Source organism: Cnephaeus nilssonii (assembly GCF_951640355.1).
Source record: "Cnephaeus nilssonii genome assembly, chromosome: 20".
Lineage (NCBI taxonomy): Eukaryota > Metazoa > Chordata > Mammalia > Chiroptera > Vespertilionidae > Cnephaeus > Cnephaeus nilssonii.
In genome coordinates, this window is record NC_137091.1 from 9,782,916 (window position 1) to 9,806,486 (window position 23,571).

At 40.0% G+C, this 23,571-nt stretch overlaps 1 protein-coding gene across 2 annotated transcripts; it reads right to left on the minus strand.

Moving 5' to 3' along the window:
- Positions 1-5,190: 5,190 nt before the first annotated feature.
- CMTR2 (cap methyltransferase 2) lies at positions 5,191-11,335 on the minus strand. 2 transcript variants are annotated; one of them, XM_079759609.1, is made up of 2 exons: positions 11,165-11,335; positions 5,191-8,391 (listed from the first exon to the last, which is right to left on the minus strand). In XM_079759609.1, the coding sequence occupies exon 2, from the start codon at positions 8,370-8,372 to the stop codon at positions 6,066-6,068; it is 2,307 nt and encodes a 768-aa protein (XP_079615735.1). In that variant the 5' UTR covers positions 8,373-8,391; positions 11,165-11,335; the 3' UTR covers positions 5,191-6,065. The 2 variants fall into 2 exon arrangements, with proteins under 2 accessions (XP_079615735.1, XP_079615734.1); XM_079759608.1 differs by lacking the exon at positions 11,165-11,335 and adding an exon at positions 10,959-11,158.
- Between the last annotated feature and the right edge of the window lie 12,236 nt (positions 11,336-23,571).

Sequence of the window (23,571 nt, forward strand, 5' to 3'; positions counted from 1 at the left end):
AAAAATTACATAAAAGAAATAACTTAAAGGAAGAGGTGAATTTTTTTTCTCAGACACCACATAACTGTCAATATACAAAATAGAATAGTATAAACAGGCAAACTTAGAAATATGTGAAAGCTCAATCAATTTTCTAGATGTCAGGATAACATTAAATCAATAGCATTTTCATAATTGAGTAATAAGCAATTAGATAAAACTTGTTTAAATAGCATGAAAACTACAAGGTCTCTAGGAACAGTTCTTAAAAATATAGGAAAAATTTATGAAAATATTTCAACATATGGCTAAAGACTTGATTAATTGATTGATTGATCTTAGAGAAAGAAAGGAAAGGAGAAAGAGATCAATTGGTTGCTTCCCACACGCACCCCAACCAAAGATAGAACCCACAATCTGGGTATGTGCCCTGACTGGGAATTGAATCTACCACCTTTTAGTGTGTGGGACCACACTCCAACCGACTGAACCAGATATAACTAAGACTTTTTAATGGAAAGTTATACACTCTGATCACCCAGGAAATTCCAAGGGATTTAAATGTTATATCAGGAGCTGGAGTCAACAACCAAATATTAGAATAAAAGATGCTCATAGTGTTCTTGTCACTTAGGAAAATTACAATGGTTTCAGGAGCACTACTCCAGGAACCAGGGACAGAGACCAATATATATTTTTGCTATTATTTCACAATATCCTCCTATCAAAAATGGACAGATTCAGAAGGAAAAAATCGGTAAAGATATAATTGAATTCAACAGCACCATCAATCAAGTGGATGTAATTACCATCTATAGACTATTCTATCCAACAGCGAATTCTTCTCAAGCTCACATGGAACATCCACCAAGATAGATCACAATGTGGGGCATAAAATACATCGTAATAGATGTAAAAGAACAGATACACAATCTCTGCTCTCAGACCACATGGAATTAAACCATAAGTCAATAACAGAAAAATAGCTGGAACATCCCAAAATACATGGAAGTTAAACAACACACTTCTAAACAATATATGAGTTGAAGAAGAAATATAAAAAGAAATTTTAAAATATTTTGAATTAAATGAAAATAAAACATAAAAATTTGTAGGATGCAGTGAAATTTGTGCTTTAGAGGGTACTCTAATCGCTTGGAATGCATATTTTAGAAAACACGAAAGAGCTAAAATCATATTAATAGAAAAAAACATATGCTTACCTTCACAAATTTAAAAAATGGAAAAATTAAGCATGTTTTTAAAAAGCCTCAAAAATAGGCCCTGGCCAGGTGACTCAGTTGACTGGAGCTTTGTCCCATACACCAAAAGTTTGCGGGTTCAATTCCCGATCAGGGCACATACCTAGGTTGCAGGTTCAATCCATGTTTGGGGCGCACACTATAGGCAACCGATAGATATTTCTCTCTCTCTAAAGTTGGTGAAAGCATGTCCTCAAGCGAGGATTAATAATAATAATAGTAAAGCCTCAAAGTAGTAATTAATATTTCATTCATAAAAATAATAAATGAATGGCTGATATTATGCAGAAACACAAGAGCAGCAGTTCTCAAAATGTGGTCTATGTACCCAAGCCAAGACATTATTTATTTCCCCTTTTCCCTATGTTAAGAGTCACACTGATGATGCAAAAGCAGTAATGGGCAAAAATTGCTGGTGCCTTAGCCCAAACAAAGATAGTGGCACCAAACTGGACTAGTAGTCATTAGATTCTTCATCACACATATTCATAGTGGAGGCGGGATAGCCATTTCTACTTAAGAATATCATTTATGCAGTAGTAAAAACGATTACTTCGATTAAGCAGAGTCACTTGGTACATGTCTTTAATATTCTAAGTGAAGAAATGGGAAGTACGGGGAATGCACTTCTGCTGCATACCATCGTCGGATATGTGACTGAGTGGCAAATAGGTTGTACATTTTTCATGGAATAGCATTTTTACTTTAAAGAACAACTGGCAGCCAAACTCTACTTATTCAGACATGCGTATTTGATAGATATTTTCTCAAAAATTAATAAAGTGAGCTGTCACTTCACAGAAAACAACCTTCAGTATTCATTGCCATGATAGAAGTCAAGCATTCAAGTGAAAATTAGAATTTTAGAAAATTTTAATTCAACACCCTAGGCTTCACAGCTTCTCAATACTTAGATTTTTTTTCTGACGAGATCAAAAATGATGTTTAAAAAAGTGATTTCTTGCCCTAACTGGTGGATAGAGTGTCGGCCTGCGGACTGAAGGGCCCCAGGTTTGATTCCGGTCAAGGGCATGTACTTTGGTTGCGGGCACATCCCCAGTAGGGGGTGTGCAGGAGGCAGCTGATCAATGTTTCTCTCTTATTGATGTTTCTAACTCTCTATCCCTCTCCCTTCCTCTCTGTAAAAAATCAGTAAAATATAAAAAAATAATAATGTGATTTCTTTTTTGATACCATACAATCAAATGTGTCAACATTTGCAAGATTTGTATAACTGGTATTTTCCAAATAACAAATTCATGGTGCTGCAAAACTACATGTGCATAAGTAGTCAACTCAAAGTGCAAGAGAGAAAATGGATTTTAGTGTAACAGAGTACAAAAAATTCATTGATGTATATTAAGATTCGTCATTGCACCAACTTTTAAGAAACTATCACTTGTCAAGTTTTGGAGTAGCATCAAAGAATACCCATAATTACCTGAAAAGGTTATTGAAATACTCCTTTTTCCAACTACATATCTATGTGAGGCCAGGTTTTCTTAAGCACTTCAATCAAAATATACTGCAACAGATTAAATGTAAAAACAGATCTGACAATGTTTTCTCTTACAAAGACAAGATTTATAAAAATGTAAACAATGCCATGTTTCACAGTAGTTTGTTTTGGAAGTTATTTTTTTTAATATATTTTTATTGATTTCAGAGAGAGGGAGAGGGAGAGAAAGATAGAAACATCAATGATAAGAGAGAATAATTAAGTGGCTGCCTCCTGTACACACCACACTGAGGATGGAGCCCGCAATCTGGGCATGTGCCCTGACCGGTAATCAAACCACAACCTCCTGTTTCATAGTTTGACGCTCAACCACTGAGCCATACCAGTGGGGCTGAAAGTTATTTCTTCATTAAAAAATTATACTGCCCTGGCCAGGTGGCTCAGTTGGTTGGAGCATCATCTCATACACTAAAAATGTTGCTGTTGGATTCTCCATCAGGGTACATATCTAGTTGGTAGGTTCAATCCCCAAGTTGGGGCTCATATGAGAGGCAACCAATTGAGGTTTCTCTCAAATCAATGTCTCTCTCCCTTCCTCTCTCTAAAATAAAATTTTAAAATATTTAAAAAATTGAAACAGAACTAAAAATGTCCTATTTCTTACTTTCACCTCAGAAACTAAAAATACACTAAATGTCAGTGTTGCCCTTTAAAAAAAAAAATCAATGGAAAGTATTTAACCATGGAAAATAAAATTTTAGTTAGGTTTATAATCAACATTTTCATTTCTAAAAATATGAGGGATTTACTGATTTCATATACCCACATCAAAGCACTATAACTAATTTTAAAACTATTCAATTAATGATCTCATCTGCAATTAAAGAATAAGGTTTAAATATCTTTAAAGACCTGGTATTCTCATAAAGTAAAATAAAAACACCAAGAAAGATGTTTTTTCAGCACTCCTAACATTTTAATCTTGCTTTTATTCTTTCCAACATCTTTGAAGTAGAAAAAAAAAATTTAACACAAATCTTTTATTTTTTTATATTTTTATTGATTTCAGAGAGGGAGAGTGAGATAGAAACATCAATGATGAGAGAGAATCATTGATTGGCTGCCTTCCGTATGCCCCCTACTGGGGATCAAGCCTGCAACCCAGGCAAGTGTCCTTGACTGGAATTGAACCTGGGACCCTTCAGTGTGCAATCCAATGCTCTATCCACTGAGCCAAACAGCTAGGGCAACACAAATCTTTTTAAACAAAACAACTATATTAAAGATGGAGTCAAGTCCACACATTAATTTTAAATTTATTTCAGAAAAGATATTTTCAACACATTCAAATATTTAAATAACTTTAGGGTAATATGTAATATCCCCCACTGAAATATGGAACTGATTTTTTTTTCTAGGAGGAACAAAGATTAAAATTAAAGAAATTAAATTTATAAGACCTCTTTCTCATCTAACTCTTTTAAGAAACACATTTATGAAGTTTACATTTTCTGGCTGTTATAAATTCTTTTCAAAAAGCATCACAATTAAAAATCTCAAGATCTACAAAAAAATTTTTTAAAGAGCAATAACTATCTTGATAAACTATACGAACCATCTTATACTTGCCTTCTACTATCTCATTCATTTTTTGGAAAGCATGTGTTTTCTCAAAGAGAAATTCCTATAAATCATTGGTACCTGTCACCTACATCCAGTTCAATTTGAATCTTCCTCGAGTTATCTCTCACCTTTAAAGCAAGTTTGAATCTAATAAATCAGATGAACAGCAACTGATTCCAAAAGCAGGGTTGAAAACTAAAATACATTCTAGTATACACCAATATAATATATATTCCAGTATAGGTTAGTGCTAAAAACCTAAGTATTCAATACTTGAGAAGCTTAAAAGAAAGTTTTAATACAAGAACCTGGATCTAGGGTTTCAACTTCATTCTAATCAAATAGCTAAAATAAGTAAGAATAAACTGTGTCATTACATTGGACCAAACCAACCAAGGCATAAAGATTACTAAGTACAAAATGGTTTTCCAAGAGAGGTTTTAACTCTCCCTTGGTAACCAATTTTCTGTCATTATATATACAACTGGAACTGCTTCTATAAAGTCACCAGTAGGAAATCACATTTCTTCCAGAAATCTACCTCCTGGCATCCACACCCTCCCTGACAAGAACTAAATCTATCCCCTCCCCTCCCTCTTAAGTATTCAATTTCTTTCCCAAAGTAGAGCTTCCATAAATATTACAATATTAAGGACTAAATTTTAATGAATACAAATCAGAGGAAATGAAGGAACATTAACTCTCATTCAAACCTTCCTTTAAAAAAATCTGTTTCCAAGTTATATTTTTAACTTCTCCCATGATTCTCTTTAAAAAAGACGAACACAAATATCTCTCTGCTAATGACTTTATTCATGAATCTATGATGAAACTCAAAATAGCAAAGAACATGAAAAAAATTCAGATTAACATTTATCAACCAAATATATCAGATAATACATATATTTTTCATATAACTAACAAAATGTCTAAAATGCACATGTAAGAATACAAATATTCTCCATTTTGTGGAATTTCAAAGTAATGAATATTTGCTTACTAGTTTATCAGAGAAGGTTGGTTACATGTCAAATACCTACAATTCAAAAGAAATCAAACATAACTGATAAAATAACCATCTCATGGTTAAACTTTTGATAAAGTGCTACTTTCGTACCGAAAAAAGAAATTGTAAGCACTAAATAATGTTAAATGCTGAATCATCATTATGAAAGTGTTAAATTTCCCCCCGCCCATTATTTATTGTATTGATCACATCCATGTGTTCCCAATATGAGACCATAAACATTATTTTGCAATTTTAAAATATCTTTTAGTTCACAGATTATTTCCTGGAAGTTAAAAATTACTACACCATTGCTAAATGAGGCTTTCCATGATACAGGAATTGTTAGACACAACAATTTTTCAGTTATAAACATGATCTTTGGTTTGAAGCTGTCTTGATAGCCTTATTTATCTGCTTAAGTTATCTGCAAAAAATTGCCTTCATTCCAACTTTTTCCCAACTAAATTCCTCTCAATGACTAATGATGTTAATGAATTGATAAAGAGGTTTTGATGAAAGGTGAATCACTGCTGAGCCTCACTGATTTCCTTTAATATTGACTATGTCAGTTACAGATTTGGGGAACTCATTTTGCCAGATTTCTTAATATGTTTCATACATTGCCATTGACCCATGAGATGTATGTGCTTGGGGTTGACACACCCATAGTTGTTTAGTTGGTCTTATTTATTTGCTTAAGTTGTCTGCAAAAATTGCCTTCAGAAAGACAAGTTCAATTTCGTAACTGAAGGCTGCTGATGATTTCTTCTCTCTCTCCTTGAATAATCAAATGCAAATGTCTTTTAGCAATGGCAGCATTCAAATCCCACAAAAAATCAAGCAGTGCCCCCTGAAGGAGAACTTCCATTGGCACAAACTGTAAAACTTGCTCGGGTGCATCAGAGTTCAGCAAAGCACTCAACAATTCGTTCATATTCTGCAGATACTGGAAAACTGGATTTGGAAGATCCTGGTAACCAACACATAACAGGACTGCACAGATCTTCAGAGGCTCAGAGGATGTGGGACAAGAAAATGTGATGAATCTAAAACAGCTGTGGAGTACAAAGATCAAACCAGCCATAAACCTTGTAAAACAGGAAAGTACTGGCAAAATCATAACATCCCCTGTATTAAGTTGCTGTAATGAATGTAGAAGGCAGTCCAAAAATAACTGCTGGTAAGTTGGGTCTCCATCATGAAACAATGAACAGGTAAAAGTCATGAGCTCAGCTGATTCAAGAAGTTGAACTTCCAATGGTATATGCATTTTGATATCAGGGAGAATTGGAAAACCCACAAGCAGGCACTTTATTTGGTTGCTGGGTTGTCCAACCTGCTCATTCTGAAGGCACTTGATAAGGCTAAACAACTCAGAAAAGATCAGTTCTTCAGAAAAAACATGGCAAGAACAACAATTCTGATGTTTTGGCCAGAACTTGGAATCCAAATTCAAGGCTCCTCCTAATGACTTTTCAATTGCTTCATTAAGAGTCTTTAAAATTTCACCATCACAAAAAGGAGAACACTTTACTTTTGGCAGTTTCTTTCCCTCTAAAATATGCCATGAATGACACTCAAGACTGGAAGCTGTCCTTTCTAAAAGAGAACTTTGCCCAGGATGATATGCAACATGTTCTTCGGCCCAACTATTAAAGTATCCTTTGGCCACCTTATCTTTCCATGAAAGAGTTTCTAGCATTTTCCTTTCATTATAGGTTTTAAAATATCTGTTCCTCTGCCTAAACCATTTTGTATTTGTACTACAACCAATATTAGATTTTTTTACTAGCCAATTATTTCTGGAAAGAGGCTTTAATTGAAACTTTTGCATGAAATATTGAACAGCACAGTCCCTTAAATTATTCAGTCTTGCTTGTTCCCCCTTTCCTATGCCCTCAAACAGACGGATGTTCTCAGAAATAGTCTCTAGCTGGTATTTATGAAAGAACACACAACATTCTTCATGCCTTTTAAGAAAAGATGCAGGAATCACATGATGGGGAAAGAGAGATTTCCTGGTCATTTCAGTTCCAAAGTTCAGCACCATCTTAGATAAGAGAGGCTGGATTACCTCTCTCCCCTTATAGTGGAGACATACCACATAGACTTCTGAGTTTCCTGCCTTGCTTGTAGCAGGTTTGAAAACATGGACTTGCTCAAAGGAACAGTTGAGCAGGTACATCAAGTTTATGGAACAATGTTCAAACAAAGTAAACATCTTCAGAACAAAAGAGCCACCATTTCCAAGAGTCGTCAGAGCAGTGACTACTTCACAGTACTGCAAAGAAGAGACTAAAGCTTCTTGTTCACCTGGGTTTCCTTGGCAATCAAAACTCCCATCTGCAGTGATCAAGTGAACAGTGGCCATGTTGCTTATGAAATTCTGAAGTCCAGTCAGATATTTCAAGGTCATGATATCACCAGTGTTATCTGGACCAAAGTACCACCAATGCAAGGTATTTGCAATAAGTCGGTCATCCATAATCATCATAAGATTGTCATTTGCTTCATGGTATGGATTCAGAGTATTAGCTACCCAACTCCATTCACAAGGGAATCGATGGGATTTTAAGTAGTGATTGAGACTAGCTATAAAAGCTCCAGGAGCTTCACAAAGGTGTAGAGAATTCAGTTTTCCATTCTGAAAAGCTTCCTGTGGAATAACTGGAAAGCTGCACAAAATTTCATGAAACTTACACCATGCTTGAGTACAAAGTTCAGCATTCACAGATTTTCTCACATAGGAAATTATTTTTCCAGCTTTATTAGTGGAAGCAGTGTGTTCATGCCACTCATCCAGCTTCTTATCACTCAGTAGGTTTTTTACTTCATTTAGGGAGTTCTTTAAATCAAGGAACACATTAAATTCTGTGTGGTCACAGGTGAAAATCTCACTGGAATCTGGTAACTGCCACTCATTATTAAGTGGCTTGCCATAAGAAAAGTTCTTAGCAAAGAGTTCAAAAATGTCAGCAACAACATCTGGGCTGAATGTCTCAGGACTTGAACCCAGGGTTGGTTTTCTGCACTCACTCATTTTCAAATTAAATTAAAATCTAGAAAAAGAAAACACATAATTAAATGAATCAAAATTATAAGTGAGTGAAATCTCATCCACAGCAAATCGGATCACACTCATGACAAATCGCATAAAATGGAAAGGCTAATGTCATCACACTCAATTATATAAGGAGGCACTTTGGAATAAAGAAAGAGTAAAGGCTTTGATATCAACAGACCTGGGCTCGAATTCCAGCTCTGCCACTTACAGCTTAATAAGTGGCCTTGGGCAAATTTTTTTACATCTTGGAGCCTCAGTTTCTTATTTTAAAAATTGAGTTATCATTTTAAAAATATTTTTATTGATTATTAGAGAGAGAGGGAAAGGGATAGAGAGACAGAAACATCAATGAGACAAAAACATGCATCAATTGGCTGCCTCCTGCAAGCCCTCTACTGGGGATTGAGCCCACAACCCAGGGAATGTGCCCTGAACGGGAATTGAACCAGCAACCTCTTGGTTCCTGGGTTGATGCTCAACCACACCGGCTGGACAAGGTTATCATTTTTTTAGAGGAGGATAAAACATGCTAGCATATACAAAGCAAATTCCACAGAAGATTCATCAGTGAATGGCAGCTCTTATTCCCATAGTAACCCCTCTAGCTCCTCTCTGAAGTCCTCCTCTACTCATGGCCGGGACACCACTCACAGAGCCCCAAACATGCTTAGACTAAACTTCATCTCCAAACATGACATTTGATCATTTGATCAAGTTCAAACAACTGACTTTTAGCTTTTTTTGTTTTAGCTCCCTCCAAATCTCACTTTCTTCCAGGAGAGGATTCTGTATCTGAATCCAATACTGATCCTGATACCAGGCCTTTTTGCTACCACCCACTTATCAACCAAGCAGAATTGCCAAATATGTCCTCTGTCCAGATCTCACTCTCTTGCTAAGACATGCACTTTGGTAGTATCAAATCACCTTTACAAGTCAACAACTAACACTCATCACTACACTGTCAACTACGGTATGTACACTTGACTGGTTAGCCTCCTTCTACTCAATGTTGATACTGACCTATAGTTCACCCTAGCATGTCTCTAAAGTAAAAATTCCTGTCTCATCTGGTCAGTCAGATAGTTCCATACTCACACTATAAAATATGGTTTCTTCTTGCCATTAAAATTAAAACACTTTGATAGAAGAATTTTTAAGTGAAGAATATCCTTATTGTATACAAATCACAAATAGTCACCCTACATTCTGTGTTCTAACACTGCCTGAGAAACCAAAAACATCTGTCCACCAGAGAGGGAAAGGGACATAAGAGAAAGAAGCATGGAATAATGGCATAGTGTTGGAAAAGTTCTAAATTTCAGCAGATAGAGCACTGAGTATTACATGGTACAGCTGACCCTTAAACACTGGGTTGGAACTGCACAAGTCCATTTATATGTGGGGGTTTTTTCTATGAATACTATAAATATATTTTCTCTTGTGATTTTCTTAACATTTCTTCTCTAGCTTACTTTATTGAAGAAATACAATATATAATACATAAAATATACAAAATAAGTGTTAACTGCTTATGTTATCAGTAAGGCTTCCATTCAACAAGTATTAGAAGTAGTTCAGTTTTGGAGGCGTTAAGGGTCAACTGTACTTGTTAGCACAGTGTTAATTAACAGGTAATTTAGTTCATGAGTTTAGCATTTATTTAGTATATCCAATGCATTCTACACAAATTTTCAAAAAGAATCTAAATTTTTTAAATATGAAAAAAATTGACAATCACCATCGCACAAAGGCAATGCTTCATGATTAAAATGGAAAATAAAGGTGAGCTAGCGCCACAATAAATACAGTAATAGCCAGAAAACTGTAATCTATTAGCATTTACTTTCACTGTTCTTTCTGCAGTGTGCTTACTCATTTATCATCCCAAGTTTAGAACAGGGCTTAGTACACTAAAGCACTCAATAAGTTTTGTTTCAAAAAAAAAAAAAAAAAGAATGGATATCATTTAGCACAAAAGGCACTCCTCTGATTAGATTCTGAATGTGAATCATAATAATGCACTTCAACTTCACTCCAGCACATCAATGTATCACAACAACAAAAAAGCATGTGGTTTAAATAATATAAAGAACAAGTAAGTGTTCCTCCATCCCTTTCCTTAAGCACTCTCTAGAGAGCTATGTGGCATCATAATTCTGCCTGAAGGGTCAGTATTACCATTTTTATTTTGCAGACTCCAGTAGGAAGTCATGTACTTCCTGCCCAAAGCCACAGAAGAAATACCTGCAAAGTTCTTGGACCTACGACAAAACCCACATGAATTCATCAACAGTTGTCATCCCTCCAATGAACAGGAAGTTTTAGAAGTGTTTCTGCCAACAACTCCTCAGACCGGCAATACTCAAAGTCATGGCTAATGTGGATCCAGCGCTTCACTTTGGGCCAGGGGCACCCTAGATCTTCTTTCAACTGGTGGAAGTGAGTCCCAAGCTCCATTTAAGTGACTGTCCCGGACCTGGAGGAACCACAGTCCCAGCCCCTGCCTCACCCGGTGGAATACCAAGGACGGCTCGGGCTTGGAACCCGGGCCTGCATTACCTTCGCTCACGCCCACCTCTCCCTCAGAGTCTAGAGAGGCGGCGCTTCACTCGCTCTCCTCACTCCAGGGGGCCATCCTCCACATCCGCTCCTTCGCGTCTACGGCCACCCCCACCGCGGAGGAAGGAGGTGAGGCGCCGGGAGGCCAGGAAGGAGGACCTAAGGAGGCCCAGACCCGCCCTCCAGACCCTGGAGCGGAAACCCACCTCCAGGCTCGCGCCCCCACCGAACGCCGGCAGACACACTTACACACACTGCGCACGCGCCTCAGGGCCTGGATGACGTCACACGTCAACGTTACGCACGCCGGCGGTTCTCGCAGTGCCGCGGCCCCGGTAAGCTAGTTTTTGCCTCTCCTGGGGCTATAGGGGCTGGGAAGCTCCAGCCTCTTTCCCCACAGCGGCTACGGCAATGAAAGCTGCGCGCGCAAACAGAGCGCCCTTTGGTCCCGCCCCCTCGGTAAAGAGGGGGAAGAGGGCGGGGCAAACCTGTCCGGGACACGCTGGCTCCGCCCACCTGGCCCCGGCCGCCAGAGGCTTTCTAAAGCTGTTCTGCAGAAGTTAGTTTAGTACAGGTTGAGTTAAAACTGGTGTCTTTTAGACAATATGACATTAAAAGCCAAACTGGGGAAACTGCGAGATAATATTGTTATTATTTTGTTAAACTTTTTATTGCCTTTATTTTGAAATGCTTTATCCTTCAAATGAAGCAGTACCATTATATAGTCGACATTTATGCATATGTTTATAAATCAATAAGCAAAAGACAACCTCAGGAAAAATGGGCGAAGATGTGAACAGGCCATCCAAAAATAGGAAAACAAATAGTCAATAAGGACATACAAAGGTGTTTAGTATTAAAAAAAGAATTGGAAATGAAAACAATGTTTTCACCCAATTTTGCAAAGATTTTAAATAATCGATAATAACCACAGTTGGTGAGAATATGAAAAAACAAGTTTATATACTGTGGTGGGAGTAAAAATTGATATAAACCTTACAGAAGGCAAACTTTTAAATGGCCTTACATCTTAATCCAGCTATTCTCACACCTAGCAATTTATCTTTAGTAAACAAGTGGCACTCACTTTGAAAAAAATGTTTATTTCAGCACCTTAATATCAACAATAAAAAATTGGAAACTCTAAATGTCTACTTTAAGGTAATTAATTAAATTCTAATGGTAGGTATATCCATATAATGGAATACTATGCAGTCATTAATAGCCTATATGCATCAATAGTATTGTGTAAAAATAGGAGACTATAGAACTGTGTGTAGAGTTTGAAACATCTTATGTAAATTTTAAACATGTAAAATATATTTTTACAAGTCTTCCAGGACATGCATCTATGAAGGGGGAAAAAATGTCTTTTCAATAAATGGTGCTAGGTCATTTGGAAATCCATATGGAAAAAACTTTATTTGAACTCTTACCTCACATCATAAACAAAAATACAGTTCACTTGGATTGCCAATCTATACTTTAAAAGTCAAACAATAACTTTTTGTGACCTAGAAGTAGACAACAAGTTTATAACAGGGAAGAAAAAGCACTAATAATAAAAGAAAAATATATAAATTGAACTATATTAAAATTAAGAACATCTAGCCCTAGCTGGTTTGGCTCAGTGGATAGAGCATTGGCCTGCGGACTGGAGGGTCCCGGGTTTGATTCCAGTCAAGGGCACATGCTCGGGTTGCGGGCTTGATCCCCAGTGAAGGGTGTGCAGGAGGTAGCCAATCAATGATTTTCTCTCATCATTGATGTTTCTATCTCTATCTCCCTCTCCCTTCCTCTCTGAAATCAATAAAAAATATATATTAAAAAAAATTAAGAACATCTATTGATCATTGAGAGTGAAAGGCAACATATAGAGTGGGAGAAGATATCATATATAATAAAAGGGTAATATGCAAATTGACCATAACGGTAAACAACCAGTCGCTATGACGCGCACTGACTACCAGGGGGGCAGATGCTCAACGCAGGAGCTGCCCCCTGGTGGTCAGTGCACTCCCACAGGGGGAGCGCCCACAGCCAGAAGCCGGCTCGTGGTGGTGGCAGGAGCCTCTCCTGCCTCCACGGCAGCGCTAAGGATGTCCAACTAACCGTTTAGGCCCACTCCCTCCATTAATCAGACATCTCCCAAGGGCTCCCAGGCTGCCAGAGGGATGTCTGACTGCCAGCTTAGGCCCAATCCCCCGGGGAGCGGGCCTAAGCCATCAGTCGGACATCCCCCGAGGGGTCCCGGACTGCAAGAGGGCACAGGCCGGGCTGAGGGACACCCCCCCGAGTGCACCAGGCCTCTAGTTTATAATAATATACATATGTATGATGAAAGACTTATATCCAGAGTACATAACTCCTACAAGTGAAAAAACTCCTATAAGAAATATAAATTTTCCCAATGGAAAATGGACAAAAGTCTGGAACAAACACTTCCAAAAGATGAGATCCAAAAGGCTGAAAAATTATGAAAAGATGTTCAACTTTATCAGTCTTTGGGGAAATGTAAATTGAACCCATAATGAGATACACAATAGACTGGCTAAAATGAAAAAGACTAAAGATATTAGTGTTGTAGAGTATGAGGAGCAACCAATTGGTAGCTGATTAGAAGAAAAAGGTATTCCAAGATCTCCCAAATTCACAGGTTTGTTGCCCCCCGCTTTTTTTCCAATTCTTTTGAATGAATAGAATTAGTATCTTAAACTTTAAAGAGTTGAAAGAAAACAACCAAACCCTGCATTAATATATTTGCAAATTTGGATAAAAATGCACAGCTCTGTGAATGCATTTTGTATCAATTTTACTTACATATTTTAACAAGCACACATAGAATCTGAGTGGAAGCTAGCTACAATTATTCTTTCCAGTTCCTGAATGTTCTTTATACTCAACTAGCATGACAATGAGAACTAAGCAGCATAAAGGATTAAAACAACCTGCTCCTCAGCATCTGCTCTGATCATATTTCTCTGTCAAGCAAACAGAAACTAAACTGCTTCTGTGGTCATTTATCACCAATCAACTTGCTGAGTCCCTAATTTACATCTTCAGACAGATTCTGTGAGGTGACAATGTGCAAATTGCAGTTCCAAAAACCCAGAGGGAGTTTTCTTGGGTGACAGAAATATTAACTATCTTGACGGGATTTAGGTTAGAGGTATGTGTGTATGTCAACTCATTAAATGATATAGTTAACATTTGAGCATTTCATTCAAAATAAATTTTACCTTCAAAAATAGAACCTTAAACAAATATTGAACTCTGTGCACAATGAAGTGTAGAAGAAAAGTATATTGATGTCTGCACCTTACTTTGAAATGCATCATACATAAAATGCATTGATGGATGGATAGAGGGACAGATCAATGATAAAGTAACCGCAAAATGTTCATAACTGTAGAATCTAGGTGGTGAACACATGGTTGTTCACTATGTAATTCAGCTTTTCTCTGTTGAAAATTTTCACAGTAAAATATTGGGGGAAATAGAGATTCATATCACAAAAGGCAAGAATGGAATCTCTCCCGTTAAACATTAAATACATACATACATACAATGAGTATCTAGTATTTCCAACTAACAAGGAAACAGAGCCTCCAAGAGAGCTTTAAGTGAACAGCATTGAACTTGCTGGAGGCCAAGGGAAAGTTCTTGTGGCTCATGTGATCCACTTACCTGAGTTAGTGAACACCATCAGGCTTGGTTTTGACCATTACACTATCTCAGATTTTCCCTATTCTTTGTCACACACGGTGTTCCACTTACTCTCTTCTTGCCACGTCGAATGCATCATTGTTTAAATGCAGGAAACTAAGAAAACACCGATGTTGAAATTTCAGAAGTCAACAAAGGTTATAAACTTGATAAATAATTCTTTCAGTTTCCCTCCTGATAATCTTTACCAGATCTTTAAATTGCATTCTGATTAAAATTCTCACACAGCACCTTAAGCTGTTAAAAAAAACAATGTTATAGCCCGGCCTGCGTGGCTCAGTGATTGAGCGTTGACCTATGAACCAGGGGGTCAGAGTTCGATTCCTGGTCAGGCCACATGCCCAGGTTTGGGGCTCGATCCCTAGTAGGGGGCATACAGGAGGCAGCCAATCAATGATTCTCTCTCATCATTGCTGTTTCTATCCCTCTCTCCTTCTCCCTTTGTTTCTAACAATCAATTTTTAAAAACATATTAAAAAAAGAAGATACAGTAAAAATGATAACTAGTTTGTCTATTCAACTATTGGGTAGAGCATGTACATTGTGGCTTTTGTGGGAAAATGCTTGAAAACAGCAGCCTGAAATCTCCTTTCATACTGTTTACAGACTAAGCAAAAATTATTAATACAAATAATTTAATTTTTAGAATAATTGCAAGAATTCTAAACATCAGGTCATGAAAGCAGTTTTCGTCTATTTTTGGTCCTGTAACACACAGTTAAACTTCATTCTGCATCGTAAGATACATTCGGGACTAAAATTCAATATGAAATTTCTTTCTTAAAATTTTTTTTCCAGCAGTTCATGTTTTTTTCTTACGTAGTTAATCTAAAGTTAATGAAGCAGAGGCACTTACTAAATGGGGAAGAGTCAAAATGTATTTTTATGTTATGAATATCATTAAAGATTATATTTAAAACTAGATACCCGGTGCATGAAAATTCATGCACTGGAGGGGGGGGTCCCTCAGCCCGGCCTGCCCTCTCTCACAGTCCGGGTGTCCTCAGGGGTAGGAGGCGACCCGGTGATCAGGGGAAGGCAATTCCCCATCACACCTCTGCTGCTGCCACTGCCGGCAGCGCAAGCCTCAGCGGACCCTGGTTATCTGAGCCTCCGGCAGCCCTGGGTGGCTGGGCAGATGCCATCCAAGGCTTGCCTGTGCCTCGGGCTGGCCCTGGGCAGCTGGGGGGCTGAGGGCGGGTCAGGCTGCACTGTGCACTTGCCACCCCCCAGTGGGGCTGAAAGGACTGGGGACTCCGATGGGGCTGAGGGGACTGGGCGCTGCCATCTTGTGGCTATGGGCGCCACCATCATGGTGATGGTGTGCCAGTCAATTTGCATATTCCCTCTTTATTACATAGGATAAACTTTTTTAAGACAAAATTGATAATACAAACATTAATAATATGCTGACCTAAAATATATGTGTGTTCTTTTTACTTTAAATCGCTTCTTTATTTTCTCCCATGTTAAAATGACCAAAATAAAATTTTTTAAAAAAATTAAAGGCTTAAGGGAGAATGAATATTACTGTGAGATGAGTCCACGCTTTTTTTAAAAAAAGGTTAAGAAACACTGGCATGTGAAATAGAATACAATACATGACCCATCCTTGAAGCATTAATCATTTCATTGTAGACACAAGATGCTTAAAAATAAATAATATTACATAACTAAGGGCTATATTGTGTGATACAGATTAAATGTGGTAGGAATCTAGAAAAGGGGGAAATTAGTAGAAAAAAGATGGGGGAAAGAGACTTCAATTTTTGTCTTAACAGGTTTGTGTTATTGGGGGAGGGCGAGTAGCAGCCTAGCTCGAGAAAATAACATGGGTAAAGAAAAGACAAGAAGGGTAATTGCAGAAAAAGGACAAAAAGTTAATTTGATTGAAACGCTATATAGATAGAGTCTTAGTTGAGGCTGCTGTAACAAACTACCATGGACTGGGTGACTTACACAACAAAAACATATTAGTGGTTCTCACCATTCTGGAGCCTGGAAAGTCCAAGAATAAGGTGCTGGCAGATTTTGTTCTCTTCATAAACCTAATTACTTCCTAAAGGCCCTATCTCCAAAACGCCATCACATTGCGGCGTAGGGCTTCCACATATAAATTTTACGAGGACACAATTCAGTCCATGGCAGGAAGTGAAGAGCCAGAGTATAGAGGACCCTGGAAGCCAAACTAAGGTGCCAGGATCTGCTGCAATAGGAAATGGTCAAGAAGGAAGGAAGCCCTGGCCGAGTAGCTCAGTTGTTTAGAGTGTCGTTCCTATATGCCAAGGTCGCAGGTTCAATCCCCGGTCAGGGCACACACAGGGTCAACCAATGAATGCATAAGTAAGTGGAACAACAAATTGATGTTTCTCTCTCTCCTCTCTCTCTCCCTCTCTCCCTCTCTTGTTCTCTCTCTTGTCCCCTTCCCTCTCTACTTCTCCCTCTCTCCCTTCCTCTCTCTCTAAAATCAATAAATTAATTTTTTAAAAAAGAAGGAAGGAAATAGCTAAGTTTGGTTCTTATAGAGTTAGGGAACACAGTGGAATTGCCAAGTGGAAATATCCAGGAGGGAGTTGGAAATCAATATCTGGCTGAAGTTCCGGTGGGGGAAAAAAAAACTGTAGTGACTCTCAACCCTGTGAATTTTTAAGTAAGTACTTTATTATAGCTTATTATTTACAGTCATTATGATACTTAATTTAGAAGTAAAATCAATACCAAAAGTTGTTAAAACACTGGCCCTGGGGATTCTTCTTCTAGCTCGCCTAACTCTGACCTTCCTCGAGATCAATATGGCTTCTCTCTTTGAATAGCTAAACTACATCAGCTCTGGCACCTGAGTCCCGGGGTGAAAATCTCCACCTACCAGCGTGTGACCTTGGGCAAGGAAGACCTCCAAGGGAGGCACTGAGAACTCCCAAGTGACTGTCAAGTGCTTAATACAGGTTCTTGCATTTAGCCACGATCTGATCAGTGTCAGCTGCTCCTAAAAAATGTCTGTTCTTTTCTGGAAGACAAGGTGCTAAATTCAAACTCTCTTTTCTGAGAGGTCCTTCTTTTGCTGTTTCTTTTTATATTCCAAATCCTTAATAGAGCAGGAGAGGAAAAGAGGGAGGGCGAGTAAGGAGATGAGAGGGAAACAAGAGAAGACCAAATTGTTTGTCTCGGCCACTGAGAAGCTGTCAGATGTACCTGCTTCCTGTCTGTCTTCAACAATTTGGGCGGGTGTCAAGGAGCAGAGAGAAGGCCAGCAGCAAAATGAATGAGCACATGGATCCGCACGGATGCATTTCAGAAACATAATGTGGAATGACAAAGGCAAGTTGCTACCCTATTATATTGCCTCACCATTTATGTAATGTTTAAAAGCACAGGAAACATTTCTGCTTCATGGTTATTGATACAAATGTAGTAAAAAAAACACACATGAAAACCAAATGAGAGCCCTGGTGAGGAACCTCAGTTGGTTAGAGTGGTGTCCCAATACACCAAGGTTGTGGGTTCAATCTCGGGTCACAGCACATACAAGAATCAACCAATGAATGTGTAATTAGGTGGAACAATTGTTGTTTCTCTCTCTCTCTCTCTCTCTCTCTCTCTCTCTTCCTCTCCCTCTCTCTTTCTCTCTCTTGTCCCCTTCCCTCTCTACTTCTCCTTCTCTCTCTTCCTCTCTCTCTCTGTCTCTCTCTCGTTAAATAAACAAACAAACAAATACAAATGAGGGAGATACACACTAATTTCCAAAGTGGGAATCTCTGAGGAGGCAGAGAGGACAGCAAAGAGGCACAAAAGAGATATCAACTGTATCTACAATGTCTTCATTCTTTTTTTCTTTTTCTTTTTTATTTCAGAGAAGAAGGGAGAGGAGAGGGAGATAGAAACATCAATGATGACAGAGAATCATTGATCAGCTGCCTCCTGCACACCCCCCACTGGAGATCGAGCCCGCAAGCCAGAATCGAACCTGGCACCCCTCAGTCCGCAGGCTGAAGCTCCATCCACTGAGCCAAACTGACCAGGGCATGTCTTCATTCCTTTTTATTAAGCTCTGAAGCAATGGCAAATATTAGCACTTTTAAAATCTAGGTAGTGGATACATGGGTGTTATATTATTCTATTTTCTGAATGTTTGAAATATTTCCTTAAATTTTTAAACATAAAAAGAACTGCCTCATTCTTAAATCTATTCAAACTCCCATATACTTTAGAAATCTACTTGTTCAGTTAAATCTCATGTATGATTCTTAGGAATGAGTATGCTTCTCAGATTCAATTTGGAAAGAGTATAATAAAACTATTCAAATGAGGCTATGTTTGGCGCAACATTACCAAAATAGATTTCAAATTCTGATACCTGGGTTGAATTATAGATATTACCCTATTATTAGGTTTTTATTTCATTTTATTTTATTAATGACTAGAGGCCTGGTGCATGAAATTCATGCACGGGGGTGGGGGGTAGGAGGTTTCCCTCAGCCCAGCCTGCACCCTCTCCAATCTGGGACCCTTCGAGGGATGTCCGACTGCCCGTTTAGACCCGATCCCCGTGAGATCAGGCCTAAACGGGCAGTCGGACATCCCTCTCACAATCCAGGACTGCTGGCTCCCAACTGCTCACCTGCCTGCCTTCCAGATTGCCCCTAACCGCTTCTGCCTGCCAGCCTGATCACCCCCTAACCACTCCCCTGCCAGCCTGATTGATGTCTAACTGCTCTCCTGCCAGCCTGTTTGCCCCCAACTTCCCTCCTCTGCCAGCCTGGTCACCCCTAACTGCCCTCCCCTGCAGGCTTGATCGCCTCCCAACTGCCCTCCCCTGCTGGCCATCTTGTATCCACATGGGAGCAGGATCTTTGACCACATGGGGGCAGCCATCTTGTGTGTTGGAGTGATGGTCAATCTGCATATAACTCTTTTATTAGATAAGATAGAGGCCTGGTGCATGGGTGGGGGCCAGCTGGTTTGCCCTGAAGGGTGTCCCAGATCAGGGTGGGGGTTCCCTTGGGGTGTGGGGCAGCCTGGGTGAGGGGCCTGTGGTGGTTTGCAGGCCAGCCACGCCCCCCAGTGACCCAAGCGGAGGCCCTGGTATCTGGGATTTATTTATCTTCTACAATTGAAACTTTGTAGCCTGGAGCGGAGCCAAGCCTTCTGCTTGCTCTGTGGCAGCAGCCATTTCTGTTGGGATTTATTTATCTTCTATAATTGAAACTTTGTAGCCTTAAGCGGAGGCCTAAGCCGGCCAGGGTGTGCGGAAAGCTTGGCTTCCTCCATCGCCGGGGAAACCCAAGCCTCCCTCCTGCTCTCTCCGTGGCTGCAGCCATCTTGGTTGGGTTAATTTGCATACTTGCTCCTGATTGGCTTGAGGGTGTGGCAGAGTGATGGTTAATTTGCATATCACTCTTTTATTAGATAGGATTGGTAATAGCACATTACATTTTGGGGGTGCTTTATAGTTACCAAATTGCTTGTGTATACCTTACAATCACCAATAAGTTTCATCTCAGGGCAAATTCCAACTGATAGATGGTGACTGTCCAGAGGGTTCTGTTGAAACAGTTGTAAAACCACATCTGGACTCTGCAGGGAGGGCAATGAGCAGCTAGGAAGGTGTGTCAAGGGCAGAGTGGCGAGGTGGTGCCCCGTGTGTCTCATTAATATTCCATACACTTTCCTGATTCTCCTCTGCCTCTCTCGCTCCTCCGTCTCCATCTGCCTGCACTTACCCCTGCTATCTCGGTGTTTCCAAGAATTCCTCTCCCGGATTCCCCTTGATCTTCCCTCATGCTGCCACCACCCCTGACGGATTTCCTTCTCATCCACAGCAGCCTTCCAAGCTGACAAGTCCCTCCTCTCTGTTTCTCTGTGAAGCCTTCCCAGCCCACCTGGGCCAGGTGAGAGACCCCCCCTTTCTCCCCTGGGCATGCGCATAGAGCACTTATCTCTAAGCATTTCAACGATTTGTTTACCCATCTATCTCTGAGGTGGACTTTGAAAGGACCAGGCTGGATCTTATTGATCTCTGCACTCCCAGCTTCTGGCACACGCAATCAATAAGTGTTTGTTAAATGAAAGATTGATTTAATGAATGGTGCCTTTATTTTTGCAGAAAAGGAAACAGGCTCAGAAGTTGGGGTTTTTCTCTAGGTTATCCTTCCTCTGAAACCTTCCTGCTTTTCCTCTAGAGCAGGATTGACATTTTCTGCAAAAGAGCCAAGGAGTGAGTATTTTCAGCTTTGTGGGCCACCAGGTCTCTGTCATGACCACTCAATTCTGATGTTGTAGTTGGAAAGCAACTAGAGACATAGCCATAAAAATGATTACAAAACCCAGCAGTGGGCTGGATGTGGCTCAGGGACCTGGCTGCAGAAGATGGTAAATAGATACTCCTACGTGTCTAATTTCTTCGTTGAACATCCTCTCTGCCTCAACCCAACCCCAGGATCCTGAGTCCAATGTTTCTACAGTCCCTGTTGGGGTTAGATCGACAGTCCTCTCCTAACTCCAAGCCAGGGAGTTGAGGTAGGCTCACGAGAGAGTTGGCTTCCAAGCTGAGCCCAAAAAGGGGAAGAGGAGTTTGTTGACATGGTTCTTAAGGGACCTCGAGACAGTCAAGCCCAGCTTCTCCACATCCTCTTTGATCACCCATTTTGAACACGCTTAACATTTTTTTCAAAGTAAAGAGGTCCATTTCTTAAGTGTAGTGAACAAAAAAGGTGGAACAAATAACTCCCTTTCATTTCCCCACTCCCTTTCTGTTTCCAAATGACTCGCCTCTTTCTCTTTCCCAGAAACGATTGCAAACTTCTTCCACTCTTCTCATACTTTCTACCCAATTGTCCTCTCACTCATTGTCAGGAGATGCCCTCTCCTCCTCCTTCACAAAGGAAATAAGGGCCATCAGGAGAGAACTTTGGAATTCTGCCACTCATCACTAACTTATCTGCATCTATACCCACTCCCTTACCCTTACTGTCATAATGGAATAGGCATCCAAGACTACTTCCTCCTTCTGTTCTTTGCACCTCATCTCAGGGAACCTGATTCCATCAATTGTCTCTCTCCTGTATCTTTCTCGGTCTCTCTCCATCTCTCTCTCTATGTCTCTCTGAACTTCATCCCACAGGCACAGAGGAGCTTCTCTCCCCCCTCCCCCCCCCCACTCCTCTCCTGGTACCTTTCCATTAGATATGCATGCTCTGCTAGTCCCTCAAACCTGTTTCTTTCTCCGGTCATTGCCCTATCTCCCCCCTGCCCTCCTTCACAGCCAAAGTTGTTGAAAGAGTTCTGTGATTACGGTTTCTACTTCACCATTTCCCAGTAGTTCTTTCAATCATTAAAAATGTGCTTGTCCTCCATTACATCCTTGAAACTCTCTCATTGGAGACCCCCAAATAACCTCCTGTGTTGTTACATCCAACCCAGAGTCCTTTGCCTTGTCTTTACTGAATTCCCGGCACTATTCAACCCTGTGGTCTTCCTTCCTGAAACATTCTCTTCCCATGACTTCGGTGACACTATTCTTCCTCAGCCTTCTCTGTAGGATCCAATACCTCTGCCTATTTATTAAATATTGCTGTCTTCAGAGTTTCCTGCTAAGCCTTGTACTCTTTTCCATCACATGCTCCCCTGCGTGTTCCATCTAATCTCCAAGCAGTCTTAAATATGTTGATAATTCCCAAATTTACTTCTCCAACCCAAAGCTCACTACTGTGGTAGAGCTGGCTGGCCAATTGCCTAATAGAATTAGAAATTACCCCCCCCTTTATTATTTTAATTCACCACATCCAGTCCCATCTTTAAGCAACATTACCTTGATCCCCACCATCCCAGTCAACTGCTACCTCTTTTCTTTGCCCCATTTGCAGCTCTTCATAGCTTTCTTTCTTTCTTCTTTTTTTTTATTTTTATTTTTTTAGCTTTAATAGAGAATGGATTTTCATTGTCAACTTCCTAACCTTATCTGAGACGTTTTCCCCCTTCCAGCTGCATTTTGAGGCCTAGGCCGAGGCCAGGAACTCAGAAAAGGCTTGGCCAACTACCTGCAGCCTTTGCTATAGGATTGGCTTTGCCCTTTCTCTCAAGACTTTGTTAATGTCCAGGTTGGGGTAACCCCTCTTCCCATGGAAGGAATGGGGACTGGATACCCTCAGACTTCAACTCAATCCCCTGATTCACACAGAATCCTGGCAGGTGGTAACACCTGGGGGCTCTTCCTGGCTCCCCTGTGATATTGAGATAATAGGGGAACCTCTGCTGTTGGAAGAGATTTCCTTGACTTTTCTCTAAGCTCCCTATTCCCAACTTTTACCAACTTCTACCTAAACCAGGGGCACGGGTGAGAACCCTCAAGGCTTTGCAGCTCACTTTCTTCCCTTCTATCACTCACTTCTAGGGGAAAAGAATGATGTAGGAGCTGCACTAAGTCATTCCAAAATCTCCTCCTCCTCTTCTTATAGGACACTTTTCAGTTCCTAGCATGAAGAGAACCTCTCCCTTGTTTGGTTGTTCCTGGTAATTATTTTTAATTGTTTCATTGAGTGATGGGGGAGGATGCTTCTGGAAGCAGGAAGTGCTATCTTTCGATTGTGAGGAGACTGGTAATTTACCCCCCCATCCTTAGGGGGCGGGCGTAGGGTGGTGTACTGGGGCGTAGGAGAGATGAATACAGTGACTCAGGCAGACACTAACAGACCCCAGCCTCCTGGAAGTGGCAGGCCCGACTCGGAGAGCCTGGTATTTCCTGGGAAGGGTATGTGGCGACTGCACTTCTCAGTTACTCTTTCTGCTGACCTTCGTTTCCTCAGCAACGAGTAGTGTCACCCTTAACCCAGAAAGGCTTTTGTTGCACTTGACCTTAGGACAGCGAAAGTGACAGGCCGCTCGGAAAGCT